We start from the raw sequence: 19,609 nt of genomic DNA, 5'->3' as shown, positions 1-19,609 counted from the left end.
CTCATGCCTTGCTCCACCCTCTTTTATAGCTTTGGCACAAGGCGGGGATCTTTTGTCTGTGCTCAACCCCCACCCCTCCTTCTAAATGGAAAAGTACAAGATTTAAGATGGATTTCAGTATCAGGTGACATGGTCTCATGTCCCTGTGAGACCTCATTCTTCATTACCCCCGGGCTGGCCCACATGTACATAGGAAGGCTTGCAGGTAAATAAATCCATTCACAGTTCATTGATTCTGAAGCACCCTTAATGGCTTCCACTTAATATGTTTACATCAGTAATACAAGTTTATATCTTATTCTCCTAACTCCAGACATAGAAATAATACATGCAAACAAATAGGATGAACACACTCGGTAGATTACAAGCTTTCTAATGATACCATACAAGAGACCTTTTGCATAAAGCATATTCTAGTTACATCATATTCAGACTCATAAGCATATTTCCATAAAACATATGGAGTGCAACATCACAACCCCTTCATCTTGTACCTAGGAAGTAAATGGATGTGTTTATATTCATGAAAATGGGATCTCAGCTAGCTTTGGTTGAAAATGCTGAAAATCTTTAGACAGAGGTTAATCTGTCTCTAGAAAGTGTGTTATATTGTTTCATACGTAACCATGTTTCCAGTATCCTTACTCACTATCTCCTGAATATCTACTGTTTGATAATAAACTTATTCTTGTTTTCACTATAAATATATCTCAGTGCGCTGGTGTTAAACAAATGCTGGTCCTGAGCTGAATCTTACAAGCTGGTGTATGCTTATGTATATGTTTGTTTTCTCTGTGTGTGTTTTCCCGAATGTGAGTGTTCTTTGTGTCCTGGTATTTCTCTGAGTGTTTAGTGCAAATGGGGCTGGACAAAACAGAGAATGCTCAGAGAGAGCTTGGCCGCTGGTGTGTGCCAACCTGCTCAGAGGGAGTGAAGCCTACAGAGGCCTGGAAGGCAGTGCTTGTACTGCCAGAGGCCATTGGTTTCAGGGAGCTGATCCACAGTATGATGGAGTCTTGTCTGTGTCTGCTAAGGGCAGGTAGTGGTGAGGTGTCTCACAACCCTGGGTACCCTTGTGGAGCATCACAGGTCTCAGGAAGCACAGGTCCCTGTTTAACTATATAGCGGGGTGGCCAAACTTACTGGCCCTGTGAGCCACATACAAAAATCTTCAGAAGTTCGAGAGCTGGAGCACACCTGGCAGGAGCTGGGGCTTGGGGCGTCAGCCCCACTCTTGCTGAAGCCCCGAGCCCCGGCAAGTGCACCCTACAGGGGTGAAGCCCCAAGACCCCTCCCTCCCTGCTGGACAGAAACCCCTACCCCACCACCCCACTGCAGGGCAGAGGTCCTGAGCTCCCCTCCAGTCTGGTAAGCAGAGAATGGGGGAGGATGTGGGCTCACAAGCCACAGTTTGGCAAGCCCTGCTATATAGGTTGCACATATCTCAGACATTGCTGTTGCTGACTGTAATTTACGTTGCAATGCACATCAGTATTTAATGGGTGGATGTTTTGCTGTTGTAATTGGAGTAGGGCAAATGAAGTTGTGTGGTGAGCTTACAAGTGATACAAGACATTGACCCTTATTCCTTCCCTAAATCGATGGCACTACGCAGAGAAGTACTGAGCACAGAGTGCTTCCAGTGGTAACAATAGTTTCATGTTTTACTGCAGAGTGAGATGGCCGTGCTGCTCAAACCAATATCTGACAAGATCCAGGAAATCCAGACCTTCAGAGAGAGAAACCGAGGAAGTAAAATGTTCAACCACCTTTCAGCTGTCAGCGAAAGCATTCCTGCACTTGGGTGGATAACAGTGGTGAGTTACACACAGACTAGGGCATTTTTAGACACACTTCTTAATGGTACTCCATAAACAAATAATCAAATCAGAGCAGTCCCTAATATTATTTAACTCTGCATTCCCATCTCCTTATCTCTACACTCAGGCCTTGTCTACACTAGGGGAGTAAGTCGACCGAAGTTACGCTATTCCAGCTATGTGAATAATGTAGTTTAGGTCGACTTACCCCAGTGTGTTCACTGCACTGTATTGATGGGAGATGCTCTCCTGTCGACTTCCCTTACTCTTCTTGGAGAGCTGGGGTACCGGAGTCGACTGAAGAGCACTCTGTCGTCGATTTAGCGGGTCTTCACTAGACAGTTCCCCCGCTGCATTGCTCGCAGCCCCGTTGATCTCCCCTGTAGTGAAGTCAAGCCCTTAGTCTAAAATACTGGTGGGTGGTTTTGACTAATGTTTTAAATCTTCTCTTCTTTTATTTTTTTCTTGCTATACTTGGGTGATGGTGCTGTTCTCTTAGTCTCCTAAACCAGGCCCTTATGTCAAGGAGATGAATGATGCTGCTACCTTTTATACTAACAGGGTGTTAAAGGACTACAAAAACAGGTATGTTGCCTGGTGTTAATGTCCACACTTTCTCTATTGATAGCTTAGAACTAGCTTAACTGAGGTGCTAGAGAGTACTGTATTATTTGTAAAAACATCACAAGAAAGTGTTTTGAAAATTAAAAAGCACTCAACACATGAACTTACGCCCCCCTGCCCACACACACAGAGGCAACTACAGCACTACCCTGTCTGACTGATACACTGCTGCAGAGATGGAATTCCCTGACTGGCCATCTTGCTTTTCTGCTTGAAAAATTGCACTTTGGCTCTATCACCTGGAGTCCTGCTCCATGCAGTTGAGACTTTACTGCCCCTTGATGCTGTGTTTCCAAAGGGGCATTCTTTGCACCAATGCATGGGGATCTTAAGGGTGTGGGCACAGGAAGGCATGTGATTGCAGCAGCAGATACGGTGCAGTGATACTGGTGTTCTGTGGCCTGAGATAGGGAGAGGATGACTCCTTTTCTGAGCCCCTTTGGAGAACCCTTGCACAAATCCTATTCTCTTGGCCTTTGTAGAGGTGTCAGTTTTTAGCCGTTAGTACCATATTGTTACTAAAATACAATACCTGCACATTTGTTTTTTTCCCCCCTTAGCCATCATCTTCCATGACAAATTAGTCTGATTCAAAACCCATTTTTGTTCTTTTATACAACATACCTGATTTAAGTCCTTACATCAGGGCTGTTGATACATATTTTCATCCACACTGGTCAGCAGAGGTAAAGCAGCTCTCAAGTAATTTAATCTTTTACTCAAGTAAAAATTAATCTGCAGATCTGAATTTTTGTGAAAGTTCTTTTAATTATAGTTATGAATTGCCTGCTAAAGCCCCAAATTATCTACTCTGGGTAATTCTTTGCTCCATTTTAGAATGTACTTTTTGAAGGGGCATAAGCACCAGGTGAGAAAGTGCGCCTTTTTAAAAGGACTAAACTATGTGCATGATTTTTAGGGGTGATGTCTGTTTAGTATTTCACACCAAGACATTTCTGAGTATTGGAGCTGGAAAAGTTATATAAAAATAAACAAGCAAGACACAGGATTTAAGTGTGGAGATTTTCCTCTGAGGCTTCAACTTACTTTAAGACCTGATCCCTCTGCCAAGCAATGGAATCAATGGGAGTCTCAGGCTTTTAGTGATCACTGTTATTATCTTTAACTAGATTTTCACCATTAAGGGCTCCATCCTACAAACAGTTACTCCTGTGCATATTCTTACTTCCACTCATTGTCCCATTGCAGTCAATGATAGCCATCCAGGTGCTTGGAGTTTAGGAAAATTAGGCTACTTATTTAGGTGCTTAAATAATAATTTGGGAACCTAACTTATTTTTGAAAATCTTGGCTTATAAATATGAGTCTAACAGAAATTATAATGTGACACCATATTATCTAGCCTAAAGATACATATAACCTTTGCTTCCTGACCAGCCTTCATTTATGACAACTCCTCCTTTTCTTTTGAGATAAATATTTTGGTTGCGTTTAAGAGTTTATAAGGTGCTGGTTAAAAAGTTCCAAGGGGAAAGGGTAGCAGAGCACATACTGGGTTGAGAGGTGTAAAGGAGAGTGACAAGCTACCTTTGGACTCAGAAGCCAGGACATTTTACAGAACATGCTGCTCTTTAATTTTCTAAAAATCAAACACTGAGGGGAACCAGGTTTGAATTCCTGGCACAGGGCCCATCTTGCTTTATTACTGCCCTGTTTCACTTTGAGCCTGGGCAGGAAGAGCCTGGAGCCCTCTTGTTCCCTTATCTCTCCTCTGCAAGGCTCACCAGTCTGCTAGGCCTCACCGTTTGCTGGGCTGCCTATCTGTCAGCAGACTTCTGACTTCATTGTCTGTGGCCAGTGACAGATGCAGTATCTAGTCCGCTTTAAATACAGGGTAGCAAGTATCTATATTTAAACACTATAAATCATACATAGAAATATTTCCTTTTTTTTTTCTCCTTACAGTGACTTACGTCATGTTGATTGGGTGAAATCATACTTGAACATCTGGACTGAGCTTCAAGCTTACATCAAAGAGCATCATACCACAGGCCTCACCTGGAGTAAAACCGTGAGTGCTCCTCCCCTTTCACTGTCAGAACAGGAAAACAATACTAGCTGATTCTGCTTTTACCAGATTCTGGCATTACTGCGGCAAGCCCAAACATTATCTCTGGGAGAGGAAAGGATAAAGAAAACAAAACAAGACAAGACAAGACATTTCTGTATTTAAAATTCTCAAAATATTTTAAGAAGGGGATAAGACCAATGTGACACAGGAAGAAGATTCAAAACAAAAGCTGACAGTGCAAAGCAGTGAATGTTGTAGTAAGGTAGCTTTTTAGGCTATGTCTACACTACAGACCTTACAGTGGCACAGCTGTACAATGCAGCTGTAAGGTCTCCTGTGTTGCTGCTCTAAGCCAGCAGGAGAGAGCTCTCCTGCTGGCATAATTAAACCATCCCCAATGAGCAGTGGTAGCTATGTTGGCAGGAGAGCGTCTCCCACTGACATAGCACTATCTGCATTGGCACTTTCGTCGGCGGAACTGATGTTGGTCAGGGGTGTGTTTTTTTTCACACCCCTGACTGACAAAAGTTTTGTTGACAAAAGTGCTGGTGTAGACAAAGCCTTACTCTCCTAGTATGAAAGATCTAAAGTGGGTTGGGTGCATTGATAAGATAAAATGGAGACCTGAGCGGGCAGAGGTGGACATCATAATCAAATAGTCATCAGACATGAACAAACTAGGCTCAATGCATGCTGGCTGCACGACTTTTCTTTCTTTAATCTGCATTTGTGGGTAGTGCCATCTCTACCCTCATCTTTCCTTTCACTTTGCCAAAGCATCATGACTGATGGGCCCCAGGGAAGTGAAGCCTCCCCAGAAATTTTATATCTTACAGAAATCAGAGACAAAATAGTGCTGGCGGTATTGCTGCGCAACTGTGCTTCTCCAGGGCAGAGCAGGCAACAGTCACAGCTCACTGTTCTTAGCCAGTATCAGACGTGACATCCTTTTTGCTCTCTGCTGACAACAGCTGAAACATGTGTGAAAGATGGATGGAACGATGCTTCAGGACAATTGTGACTTAGACATTTGGGGAGGTGGAGAAATTCTTTGGGCTCCTAGTTCTCAGCAGCAATGAGGGAGGAGTAGGAAAATTAGATTCTCAAGGTCTGGTGCGCCATTGCTGGGGGGGATAGAGAGCAGAAGAAAGATTAAGAAGTGGATAAAAATTAAGGAGAGATTGAAAGGTGAAAGAATGGGAGGGAAAGACAGAGAAGAGGGAGGTTTAATAATGAGAAAAAGAAATACAAGGGACACGTACCATATTATAGTATAGATAATTTTATTTTACTATGTTATACAATATAAATTATTGAGCTCCATGCTGTGTGTATATATTGTGTGTACATATATACAATATAAGTACACTTTCATTGTGTTACAGCTATGATGTGATGTGATGAGAGGATCATCTGGCAATCTGTTGTCTATTCTTCTCAAATAGGGTTAAATTTTATTCTTAAAGAATTTGCTGTGTTTGACACACATGCAAGGATTTTGATCCCCTGTCAATATAAAAATGTAAGAGTCTAAGATTCTTCTTGGGATTCTAAAGAATGTACTCACATACTTACTATCTAGTTAGATGTGAGTCAAAATGTCTTAGGCCCTGAAATATCATTAACAGTTTTTTGGTTTTGGAGTGCCCTAATTTTTTTTTAAAAAGCACACACATACAATATTGTTCATAGTTTCTTTTGTGTAAGCAAATAAAGACGGTTTTAAAATTTGTAATTAAGTGGGAAGGGACAACTCACCAGAATGTTACAGTTCCAGGCCAAAACAGTTTTCCAATCCAAAGACATAGAGGAGCTAAAATAGTGTTTTATAATGGAAACTAGCTTTAACTTCAACTATGAAGAGGATACCTCTCTCCCCCGCCCCCAATATATATGACACATATGTAGAGGTGAGATCCATGTGATAAACTGCATCTATTTCTAACCACTGATGCCTGCGTCCTAACCACTAAGCCACCTCTTCTGAGACTTATTCTAATATTACAAACCCATGGTTGCCAAATCACTACAGCCTAATAGTAGGAGTCAGGATAAAGGCCCTGATGCAACTATTATTGTAGTCAATGGGAGTCTTTCCACTGACTTTAATAGGAGTTACGTTGGCCCAGAGAAAGAAAGACTTGACATGTCTTTTTAGACACATACACTCACTGCACATGCTTTGCACTCAAGGGGTTTGCAACTTACTTCTGTTCAGGGAAAACAAGTGTGCCTAGTACATCCTGTTACTTGTGCCCAGGGATAGCCTTTGCTCAGATTTGCACTGGACTACAACTTTGCACTCTTCCCTGAGCACCATGCAAGACCTTGCAGCATAGCAAGTGCAAGTGCAAGTTCAAGTTCCAACAAAGAAGAAACTAGCATTTGCTGAAATGTGTGTACTTTTTGGTCTGAACCAAAGTAAAATATTAAACTTTTTTGAGGTGTCTGAGAAATTAGCTGCTTTTTGTGGGGTTCTTTATTTAGCAAAGGCTTAAAATATTAAACTTCACTTTCTTTCTCAGTGTTTAGTATAAAATTACACCCTTGCTGCATCCTATTCTATTTTAATCCAGTCAGTGGGTGTGAGAAGAATTACCCGTTTTGAAATGATTATAAGACAGGGCTAAGGAACTCTATTACCCTGTTAGCAGAATGAGCATTAGAATAAGGGCCAATTTTATATCTGCTAATATATAAAAGAAATAATTTTATTTTACATAATGGAACTTTACAGGTATGGAACTAATATTATAAGACAAAGCTATCTTATTTGCATTTTGTCAAATAGGAGTCATTTTTAGCTTTGTAGACACTTACAATCTTTCTCAGAATAGTAGCTATTGCAGGATACATTTGACTGGTTGTAAGACAGTATCTCAACCTCTCACCCAGGGTCTCTCTGTTTCCTTTGGTTTAATTGTCAATCAGAGTGCTGTATGCAAACAGACCGAGACTCACTATTTGTTCATATCAAATATAACTTCTCCACAGACAGTACTCAATCCATCACAGTTGGTTAAAAGACAATTTACTTCATCCATAGTATTACACCTCTATCCCAATATAACGCGGTCCTCAGGAGACAAAAAAATTTCACCGTGTTATAGGTGAGATTGTGTTATATCGAACTTGCTTTGGCCTCCTCCGTTCCTTGTTCCCTGACCGCCCTCTGCAGAGACCCCTGTCCCTAATAACCCCCAGGACCCCACCCCCTACCCAACCCCCCTGCTCCCTGACCCCTGACTGCTCCAACCCCTATCCACACACGCCGCCCCCTGACAGGCACTCACCAGCCGCGGCGGGAAGTGGAGCAATGTGGCCCCAGTCCACTCCACTTCCCGCCGCTGGTGAGTGCAGGGAGGTTGGGGAAAAGATGCCCCCCGTACTCACCGACGGCGGGAAGCAGAGCACTGCGGCTGGGAGCCCCAGGAAGCCACCATGTCGCTGCGGGGGGCGTCGGGGGGGGGGGGGGGTTGGGGAAAGGTCCCGCACTCACCTGCGGTGGGAAGCGGAGCGCTGCGGCTGGGAGCTGACAGAGTACAGCGGGCTGGGGCTGGGCTGCTCCGCTTCCGCCGCTGCTGGTGAGTGCAGGGGGGATCCCTTCCCCCAAGCCTCCTCCCCTGAGCGACACAGCTGGGGCCGGGGTGAGGGAAGCAGAGCGGGCTGCTCCCAGCCCCCCACTATTGCCCTGGGCCACTCTGGGACTGCGGCGCCCCCAAAATTGCCCCCTCCTCAGCTCCTGCCTCCTAGACCCTGGGGTGGAGGAGCCTCTGACCGCCCCTGAGACCCTCTGCCCCGGCCTGGCACCCTTAACACACTGCTCAGAGCAGCGTGTCAGAGCTTTACCGCGTTGTATGCGAACCCGTGTTATATCAGGTCACGTTATATCGGGGTAGAGGTGTATTAGTTTCACTCACTTGAAGTATGTCCTCATATCTGAAGTGGGTTATCCTGAAAGTATGGTTCAGTTAAATGTCAGATGACCTGGGACTGAAATGTCAAATTCTAAACATATTTTCTTATTGATGTGATATGTAATTCTTTTGACATACCATCAAATGAACTTTACAAAGTCAGAAGTTTAATAAATTAGCATGTATCTTCTCTGTTTAGATATTTTTACCAGACACCTGTAACAAATCCATGAGTTATTAAAATGGTAATTAGATTTTTCTTTTACTTTTTAAAGTCAGAATTAAACAGTCACGTATCAGTGTTTTTGGATAGTTTTCAGTGAATCCCTGAGTATATACTCAGGCTTTCAAAATTGATACACCTAAGAGTTTCGGCCAGGCATAAAGTGACTGTATCATAAAGATACTGCATTTAAAAGGGAACTTTTGACCAATTTAGCACAGGTTTAACTCCCAGTGAAATCAGTGGAACTATTCACAAGGCCTGATCCTGCACTATTGAAGTCAATGGGATCTTTGCCATTGACTTCAACAGGTCAGGACCAGACCCACAGTGCATAAAGTCGGGCACATGCCCAGGTGTTTGCAAGATCAGGGTCTTAGATAGGTACTGTGGGACTATTACAAACAAAATTGTTAATCCTTGCAATAGCATCCACTTATGTGCGTAAAAGGAAAAACTGGTAGGTTGGCTAGGCATTGAGAAAGGAATGCTTATGGAAAGAAAATGTTGGTACAGAATTGCTATTGTGTATAGAAAAAACTTTTGAACAACTTGAATGCATATTTATAATTACTATGTCATACAAATAATTTGCCTTCAGTATTTATAAAACTGGACAAGGAATGCTAGAAATCACACATACACACAAATAAAATAAATAGATCAGTGTTTTGGGGGGTTTTAAAGAGAGAAAAGTGTCTTGGAAAATGATTAGCAAATTACAGTACTACTTTTTTCCAAGCAGTTTGCAAATATCTTGGGAAAATGTACAAAATCAAGATAGGAGTTACCAAATTAGATCAGAGCATTAGGGCATCAAGAACTGTATCTCTGTCTCTGGCACTGGCCAGTTCTGGATGCTTTAAGAGGAAGGGTCAAGATAGGTCTTAATGGAGTACAGTATAGAGGCACTAGTACAGTGCACATAAGGGTGAAAGCACACATAAGCAATCAGCCCTCATAATATAATCACAGGAACTCTAACAGCTTTTATTATTGTGGTTACACTGATAAATACAGATCTGAACAGACTGAAAGATTTTGATAATGTGCCCTGTTCTGTCACCCTTATTCACTTTGGTCTTGAGTCTGCCACCCTGTTGAGTAATACCTTATTCCTCGAGCAGTCCCACTGAAATGTGTGTAATTATCTGAAGAGTAAGTTACTTCTCAACGTGCATACAGGTGGCAGAAATGAGCCACCTGTATTTGCAGATTTTTTAACAAATAATAAATAGGGTTAGTGCATTTCTGGGCATGTTGCTCATGGAAAAAACTATTCACAAGACTGGCTCCCATTAGAAGAACGTGAGGGACTAGAACCTAGGATGATGGCAGGTTCTGGGCTGCTGATACTTTAGGCTGGGTTTCCTCTGGAGGACTTTGTGAAGATAGACATTGGAGGAAGTACCTCTCAGCAGAGCCTGAAGTAGCCGCCCCTCACAGCCCACTGATTGGCTCATGCTGGTATATAAACCAGGAAGCCACCATGAGGAGCTGTCTGAGCAATGACACAGACTGCCTGCTTGCTTCTGCCCCAGACCTTGCCTTGCTCTGGACCCTAGACTCCGACTTCTGACCGTGGTTTGTCCACGTCTCTGTTATTTACCTGCTGTCTGTAACTTGGTCCCTGATTCCTTGGTATCCCAACCCAGCTTGACTCTGACCCTGCTACTTGCTTGGTGCCTGACCCGGATGTCTTGGTATCCTGACATGGCTTGACCCCAACCCTGCTACTCTTCTCCTGCCTGCAATTTAATAACTGACCATGCACACAGGCTACCCACAGCCCAGCCCTGACAGTTTGCTCAGATCACCGTCACCCCCTAAGCCCATCCAACCCCTCCTCAGATGATGGAAGGGGCGGGCTGCCCTCCAACCAGTAGCTCCCCGAGGGCCTGGGACCTGCAAGACCAAGTCATCAACCTGCAGGCGGAGAACCTCATACTACAGACCCGAGCAACGCAGCTCACTGCCAAAGTACAACCCTACACAAACAGCTGGCATGCTTACAGGAGAAGCAGCTACACTATGTGCCTGACAGATCACCCATCGCCTGAACCAACACCTGCGGTGCCACTGCCCAAACAGTTTGACAGGGATTGTTGGAAATTCCAGGGGTTCCTGAACCAAGGCAGGCTTCTCTTCCTGCTGTGCCCCCAATGTACCCCACAGACCAGACAAAAGTGGAGCTAATAGTCAGCCTGATTGCCTGTGAAGCATTCAATTGGGCTTCCCTGCTGTTGGAGCAGAGCAGGCCCATGGTCTCTGACTGGGACTCCTTCTTGCAAGCCTTCTCAACCATCTCTGATGACCCACATTGTGGCTGCTCTGCAGAGGCTGCCCTCTGGAAGCTTCCCCAGGAGCAAGGGCCAGCCACTATGTTGGCATTTCCAACAGTGTGCAGCAGATGTCCAATGGAATTATGCTGCCCAAGTACATCAATTCCAGTGGCGCTCAGTGAGTATATGAAAGATGAGCGAGCCTGCCCCACCTGCCTACAGGCCTCTATTGAACTCACATCAACTCTCAGCCTTGTGAGTAGCAGGAGGAAGTGAGGGGTGGCTGGATGCCCCCATGTCCACCCTCTACACCAAAGCCTGTAGGACCCAGTCCTGAATCCATATAGGTCAACAAGGGTCACCAACACTTGACCTCAGGAGAAAACAGACAGCAGTGAAGCTCTGTTTTTACTGTGTGGCGCCAGAACACACCCTTGCCTCCTCTCCAGCTCAGAAGAGCTCAGGAAATGAACCAGACCAGGCCCAGTAGGGGGGGTACAGCCTGGGCACCACAACATCTCATGCTCTGGAACCACCCCCAACACTCAAGTAGAACCCAACCCAGAACTGGTGGGGGGTGGGTGGGGACTAGAACCTGGACCATGAGAATTCTGGGCTGCTAACAATTCAACATCGTCATCGGAAGCTTAAGCCAGGTTTTCACTGGAGTGCCCTGTGAAGCTAGGCACTGCAGGAAATACTGCCTAACAGGGTCTGAGTGGCAGCCCCTCGCAGACCACTGATTGTCTCATGCTGGTATATAAACCAGGAAGCCATCATGGGGAATTGTCTGAGCAATGATATAGACTGCCTGCTGCCTTCTTCTCCAGACCTTGCCTTGCTGCGGACCCTAAACTCTGGCTTCTGACCCTGGTTTGTCCCAGACTCTGCTCTTTGCCGGCTGGCTGTAACTTGGTGCCTGACCCTGACTCCCTGGTATCCTTACCCAGTTTGACCCTGACTCATCTCCTGACTGCAACTTGGTAATTGACCAGTGCATACAGGCTGCCCACCGCTCAGCCCCGCTGACACCCATGGAATAAAATATAGAATTATCTTTTCATCATGATGTGCAAGCATAAACTTCAATGAATGTTAACAGAACTGTGTTTGTGCAACTCAAAGAGGCTGTTCTTGCCAGTATTATCCAAAATAATTCAATCTGAAATCATTTCCCTAAAGTAAAGTTTTGGGGATTCGTTGAATTGATTGGAATGTGTGAAGTTTCAGAAATCACGTGAAAGGGTGGGAGTCGTGATACCTGATTCTACTACACATTTCCTATGTGACCTTAGGTAAGTCACAAAGTCTTGTGCCTCAATTTACCTATCTGTATATTGGGGATAATAATATTTACTTACCTAATAGAGCTCTGTAAAATTTAATTAATTAATGTTTGGACATTTTCAGATGTCAGAAGAGACTGTTGAAAATGATCAGCATAGCATTTCCCCCACACAACAACTGCTCTGTTTTGTGACAGTTGCAACCATGTTTCCTTGTTTTTGAACTCTAGACGAAATCTACAGCTGTAGTAATAAAGTGTTCCTTTCAGTTGTCACTGGGGAAATGCAAGAAACTACTGAACTATCTTTCTCTCCCTCCCCCTGTCCCACTTTTCCCCCCTCTTTTTTGAGAAAAGGACTGAACAGCTGTAGTAGAAGCTATCAGGAATGTCTCATAAAAGTTTTAGTTTGCTGGAAGGGTTGAGTGTGTTGGGAGGGACCAGGGAAACACTTCTGCTCCTATTCATGCAGGTTTACTGTATGACCTGAAAACAACTGGCAATAAGGCGAGTTTGCTGTAGCTAACTGTACCTCAAATCAGTGCTAACAAACAAATACTGCTTGAGGATTATTTTCCAAAACATTCATCTCAAGTTACTTGTGTAGAGCTGGGATAAATTATTTTTTGTAGACCGTGGTCATTTGGGACAAAATTGGCCAGTTTTCAATTTGATGAAATAGTCTCAAAATAGTAGTGAATTTAGTGATAATGTTCTCTTTAAACACAATCTCAAGGAAACACTAAACATTTTCCCCATTTATAAATTAAACACAGATACCTAGGAGAAAATCTTCAATTTACCAACAGTTTCAAAATTGAGATTTATTTACAGTGGCCCGATCCTACTCCCATTGAAGCCAATGAGAGTTTTATCCGTGTCTGCAAGTCTTACCTCCTAACACATATTTTTCTAAAATATTAATAATGGAATACATAATATTTTAAATGTTCTTTAAAAAACTGAAATGTTGATTAAAACTTCCATAAGCATCTTCAGCGAGAACCAGAGATAGATCAAACAGTGGTAAGTACTGCAGCCCATAAATTAGCATGCCAGTCTGCCCGTATATTAGTCCCAATACAATAATTTGGCATTTCATTCCCAGCTACGTAAGCCTCCTCTAGACATTCTCTCACAGAATCTCCACCATTTCTTTTAACACCTCAACATTTTCCCATAGAACTTTGTCTCGTGCCTACCATCTGCATGCTCAGATGAGGAGGCTGCAAAGGCTGATTTTAGCAACCAGCAACCTCATGCTATCTTTATAGTATATCTGTCATGCTATGTGTAGTTTGACCCATTTATCAAGAAGCCACATAGCCACATCCAGGGGGAATTATAAGTCTTGCGTTCTTATGTAGAGTACAGTTCATATTTCTTTTCTGACCATCCTCTCAAAAGAAGAGACGTTGGGAAGGTATAAACACACACCTGATGCAATTCCATATTTCCAACAAGAACTTTAGAAAATAAACGATGCACTCACCATTGCCAGCGACATTCATCTTTCATAAAACAAGGGCTTAACATGATCAGGCTAAATTCCACCCCAAGTTATAGCAGTGCAACTCCACTCACCTCAACGGGACTGCACAAATATAAGTAAGGGCAGAGTCTGGACCTAGTGTTTTAATTCTCTAGGTCTTGGTAAGAGAATAGGGCTTGCCCTGCCTTTCCCCCTGGCCTCTGCCCTGCAAAAAAAATATATATATATATTTTCTGGGACATCCTTCTGCCCCATGTTGTATTTCCCTCTCACTCATTTTGCTGAACAGCTTGTATCACTTTAATGTTAGCCACTTCCATTTCACAGAACACGCTGTGCTCCGAGACTGTTGCTGGTGCAGTGCCAAGCTGGAGATTGCCTGGCAGAGGTTCCTGCAGAAAGCTTCAGCCGTCACCTTTCCCTTGTAAGACAGAGTCTCACCACTGAGACACTAATGTTATAGAAACTGCCATGCAGGACATTCAATGTAAATATGCAGGGGCAGCTCCAGGCATCAGCACGCCAAGCGCGTGCTTGGGGTGGCAAGCCACTGGGGGCGCTCTGCCGGTCGCCGCGAGGGCGGCAGGCAGGCTGCCTTCGGCGGCATGCCTGCGGAGGGTCCGCTGGTCCCACGGCTTGCGGGAGGTCCGCTGAAGCCGCGGGACCAGCGGAAGGCAACCTGCCTGCCATGCTTGGGGCGGCAAAATGCCTAGAGCCGCCCCTGCAAATATGGCAGAACACCACCCAGTGCTGAAATCAGTTTCCCCACTGGTGTAGATAGGGTCGGTTATATCCAACACACTAAGAAAGTGTCCTTGCTCCCTGCTTCTAGCAGGGGTTGGTAACACTGTATACTAATTTGACCTTATCCACACCAGTGGCCGAACATTATTCAGCCCCGGTTAAGGGGAACCCTGGGATGGCTTGTTTGACACCAACCATCAAGTGCAGCTTGAGCTGTAGTATAAACACAGCCATAGGTTCCGGAAGCAGGGGGATGGAATGGGAGGACTGAACATACATAGCGGGAAAAGGAGAGAAAGATGTCTACTAATCTATTTATTAGATTACAAAAAGTATTTCCACATTTTCTTACTTTTAAAAAAGAAGCAGCTTAAATAGGCCCATTAAACAAATTACTTAATGATAGTACATCATCATTCAGCTCCAGGGTGATTTAGAGAACCCAAACGTTGTAAAGCATCTCTGATTGCATGATTGAGTGGTACCATTGCTCCGTGGTGACATAGGCCCTATGTTAAATCCCGAACAGGTGATAAATGGCACAAATGCATAAAAGCGGCTTCAGAGCTGGAGAGCCAGACAGATAAATAATCCTGCCGAGAACCAGAAAAAGAGGATTTTTTTTTAATTCACAAAGACTGCAGCCCCTGCACATCAGCTGTTTCATCTTATAACTTCCATATCATTGGGCAGCATGAATGCTTGCAGACAGGTGGCCTAACATGTTGGAGTTAATAGGGCCATAACATTAAGCCACTTTTACAGAAGAAACACCTTAACAAAAGATCTATGTCTCTGTGTCACAGTCCACCTGTTCCCAGAGACGGTTACATGATATTTTGAGCTCTACGATCCTCATCTTTGTGCCTGCATGTGTATGAGGAGAACAACACAGAGCAGTAATCATTTCAGGCATGTAACTAGGATTATAAAAAGGGGAGTGGGGTATCCTTTTATGAGGAGAAAGTGAACCTCCCCATTGGGAGTCCTATTCATCTGTTGCCTTGAAAAGGAAAGTGTTCAATGAATTTCAGGGAGTTATGCCCCCCAAAACCACTTGTCTCATCCTCAGGTAGATACTTGCATCATGAAATAGATATACAGGGATACATTTTATTTCTAACTTATGTCAGTTAGTTATATAGAATATAATTGTATGTATTATTTAGAAATGTCTAATTATACCCAATGTCTTTCCTCACTAAAAGCCATCAGTAGACTACAAAATGAGATGTGTTCCCATTTAAATGTTCCGCAGCAATCTCACACAACACTGGAACCCTCATCCTCCCATCTTCCTTGTTATTACACATAAAACCCTGCAGTAGATCACCAAAAGCTTGAACAAAAAGAGAGGCGTGCCCATGTCTTTCTGTGTGTTTGTACAGCACCTAGCACAATAAGGCCTCACTTCTCATTGTGGCATCTGGATGCTATCATAAGGACAGATACCTTTCTGTAACTCACTCAGTTTGAACTCAATGCGTGGCAGAAGTGAGATCCTTTCTGCTTCAAGCCCTACAGAAACTTCCTAGGAAATTAACCTTGGGAAGTAGCAGCAAGAGTGACTGGGTAGGTTGTAATGCCTGTGTTGGGACATAAAAATAAAACAATAAAAAAGATGAGACATGATTTAGATCTAAAGAGGTCATAACTAACACCTGGAATTCCCTGTAGCAACAAACAGGTAGTGCCAGGGCAGCGCGTGGAGCACTGATGGTATGTGCATACAGCATTCAACGTGACTCAAGAGATGGGCTGTTGCTTTGTGTTCTAGATGAAGCTATAGGTACTTTCCCCCAAGTAGAGAAAGTTCTCAGAATCAAGACCCAGACTCCTACAGGCACTGGGCCAAATTCAGATTTCATGTCATTTCACTGAATCAAAGGAGTTGCCGCTGATGCCATTGTACTTGGAATGGCCAGGTTATCTCAAGCACATTACCTGGCTTAAATTACGCTCCAAGAGCTACCATATAGAAGCTACTCAGAATAAAGAGCTTTGGGTCCAAACACCCCTTCCCACTGATCTGCACATTTGATATCACCCCTCCAGCATGGTGTGGGGGTATCAGGTTCTTCCATGCAACATTCTACTCCTTCACCTTCCTGGCCCATCCAGTGGGGGAAAAAGAGGTAGGTCAGGAGGAACATGTCGTAGCTCTGTGGAGCTAAGGGTGGAGAAATAATACAGCCACAGTCTGTATTACATTCGTACACCCCTTCCACAGCAGCATCCCCCTTTTACAGAGACTCCTGGGGCATGCAGAAGCTGCTGGAGCTTTATAAGCATGACTCCACTGGAACTGTGTCACTGAGGTACAGGGGGCTGCTGGGGAGCCAGAGTCAGTATGGAGGCACAGGGCCTCTGTGCAGAGGACTCTGACCTACACAGGGTCAAATCCTGACCCCAATGGACGGCTGCAGAGGAAACACCATGAAGATAATCCTGTGGCGTTTACTGTCCCCTACACAGCTATTTCCACTTTGAGCTAGGTTCTAGCCTTTCCAATGTTCACAGGATCTTACTCAGACAGCTACAAAAAATTCCTTGTCCAGTTACATAAATCTTCACTAAAGCAAGCTTTTAAACCACATTGAAATTGCTAGTACTGTATGATGAAACATATATGGGTTTAAAGTTATTGATACATTCCCTTCTTCTCAGATGTCTTCCTGTATTGGTATAAAATTGTCATTTTAGCTAGCTAGTGCTGAAGTCAGTCACTTCCCTAATATTTCTTACAAGGGGCACATTTGCAAGTGATGACACCATTTCAACAAAAAGATCTTAATTACAAATGGAAAATGACCACCCAAAGATGCAAGTGGGAACCGACATCCCTGAGCATAACTTGAGTGGATGTATGTAAACCAGGGCACTGAGGAGAGCAGCTGTTACCAAGGAGAACAGCTGAAATGAAAATAGAAGACAGGGGCTTGCAGATAACAGCCCTCTCTACTCAAATGGCTCTTAAATACTCTTTGTGTAAAGATACATTGTTGTGGACATCTGCTCAAAGTTAATGTAAAGAGTTGTTTGCAAATAGCAAGCCTTTTAAGCACCTGCTGTACTAGAAAAGATGAACTTTTGTGAGCGTATAATGTGCTGTTTTTCCTATTCCCAGGGGCTCACACATACACACACCACGTGATACAAAGCACAAATAAATGGGCTTTGTGACGGGAACTCAGTGGAAATTGGACAGGAATGGAATTCACCCCAATTCAGGGACAGATCACCCAACCGTAAAATACCCCTTACAAAGCTACTACTCCAGCTTGTATGGTGATTCCTGCACCACTGTCGTCCCTATGCAGCCATTCCTAAGTACTAGAGCAATTTATGGATCCAGTGGACCCCCTAACCCAGCCCACTCCTAAACTGCCCTCCATACCAGCGTATTTGGAAGCAGCACAAAACCCATTGCCCTGGCAGGCTAGGGATGCAGAGAGACTTTCCTGCACATCCAGTCTGCTTGCCTGCTCCCTGTCCCCTTGCCAAGAGGCATCTCAGGGATTCCACAGCATGAGGGCCTTTCATGGTGTGATGGTTCTCGGGGTACCCAGGACTGTGAGTCCTCTCTCTTACCCTTGCCTCCAGCAAGAGGGAGTCTTCCTTCTGGTAACTAGGCTGGTGGTGTCAGGGAGATGACACCCGTCAGCCATTCAAGCACTCTCCTCTGGGCTATGCCAGCCCTGTCGTCACTTTGCGGGTTAACAATAGGTGCACCCCAAGCCTTGAGTCCCTTTAAATCATTCCCTTGTGACAGCTAGCCCCAGACACTAGCTACTCACAGAAATTCCAGATTCTCAGCACCCAGAGGTACAGTGTACCCCAGTTTACAAGTTTTACCTTAAACCACCACTCCTGTAAACCACACAGCACTTGTGAACACTTACAAAAAACTACTTTTGGTTTTTTGTAAGAAAGAATAAAGATTTAAGTAGAAGTTAACTAAAGAGAAAGGGATGGAAACAACTGGTTACAAACACAAAACAATCGTAAAACACAAACCTGGGTCTATGCTTACCAATAGTTACCTTTCCTATACAATAAAGTAGGCTTCCCCCCAAAGTTCAGCTTGTTGCAGAGCTGGCTGGTTTCCCAAGAACCGGGATCCAAACACTCATGAAAGCCCCCTTGTTAACGGGTTTCCTCAGTGAATGGGTCCGGAGCGCCTTTCCCTACACTCTGTTATACTGAAACAGTGTTTTGGTTTTATTCATAGCCAGGGCAATCTCCTGCCTGCTAAAATGTTCTTTTCCACCTCCAAGTGGTTTTGATTGTTGGCATTTGTCTTTGATGGTTTTCCATTGATTGTTCTTCAATGAGGCAATGGTAGACAATAGAATCTTGCATTACCTCACCAGCTGACTAGGGAGGGGTGACAACGCCTGCTCGAATAGGTCATCACCAAGACTACCCTGGTGACTAATTTTTGCTCCAAGTTGATAAAGCCTAATTTCAATATAAAATACATTATTCCTTAAATATTAGCCATATATATCTTACAAAGATTATGAGTCTTGACAAGTTAGAAGTACAGTTGCCAACTTTCATGCGGTGAATAAGCACTCTACTTTCACAATAAGCCAAAAATCAAGCTAATCCCATTTCAAAACAAGGCCAAAACAACCAATCCCTAAGAACCCCAATGCTCTGTGACTAGAGTCCCGCAGCGTGCAGTCTGGGACTGTGGTGAGCCTGCTGTGCACCCCTGACTCTCTCCCCCTTTTGCCCCAGCTTGCCGGGAGCCGATCAAAAAAAATAGAAGCAACAAGCCACAACAAGCTACAAGCCAAAAAACTAGTCAACAAGCAACTCACAAGCCAATTAAGCCAAAAACAAGCCAAATTTCTGCGTTTTCCCCCCCAGGTTTTGGCATGTCTGGTTATAAGCTTTCTGTAGATACCTTACATGTGGCTCTTTATGGCTAAATATCCTGTAAGAGGTGTGCTTGGTGTAGTGAGATTGTCAGGTATGAGGTGAGATTTGTTTTAAAAGAACAGCAGACTCTTGGCCAAGGAGCCTCTGTGCTACACATGGGTCCTCCTCCATGGAATGAACTTCATGCAGCATGAATATTTACTTGATCTCAATTAGTCAACTCAATATTGCACAGGTTAAAAGAAAGAGGGAGACACACAGTACACACAGAGACAGATAGTTGACAACAGCAGCACCAGT

The 19,609-nt window shown here is 44.0% G+C and overlaps 1 protein-coding gene across 4 annotated transcripts in view; it reads left to right on the top strand.

The window, feature by feature from the left end:
* Positions 1-19,609, top strand: part of CAP2 (cyclase associated actin cytoskeleton regulatory protein 2) — a 99,898-nt gene that overhangs the window by 67,926 nt on the left and 12,363 nt on the right. For all 4 annotated transcript variants that reach the window (XM_039526878.1, XM_039526880.1, XM_039526879.1 and 1 more), the window contains 3 exons: positions 1,674-1,817; positions 2,320-2,405; positions 4,371-4,476. In XM_039526878.1, coding sequence (XP_039382812.1) covers positions 1,674-1,817; positions 2,320-2,405; positions 4,371-4,476 — 336 coding nt within the window. The remainder of the gene's footprint in view (positions 1-1,673; positions 1,818-2,319; positions 2,406-4,370; positions 4,477-19,609) is intronic.

The sequence above is a fragment of the Mauremys reevesii genome, linkage group 2 (assembly GCF_016161935.1).
Source record: "Mauremys reevesii isolate NIE-2019 linkage group 2, ASM1616193v1, whole genome shotgun sequence".
NCBI classification, from domain to species: domain Eukaryota; kingdom Metazoa; phylum Chordata; order Testudines; family Geoemydidae; genus Mauremys; species Mauremys reevesii.
Note: the sequence above shows the minus strand (reverse complement) of the source record. Positions and strands in the feature narration are given on the sequence as shown.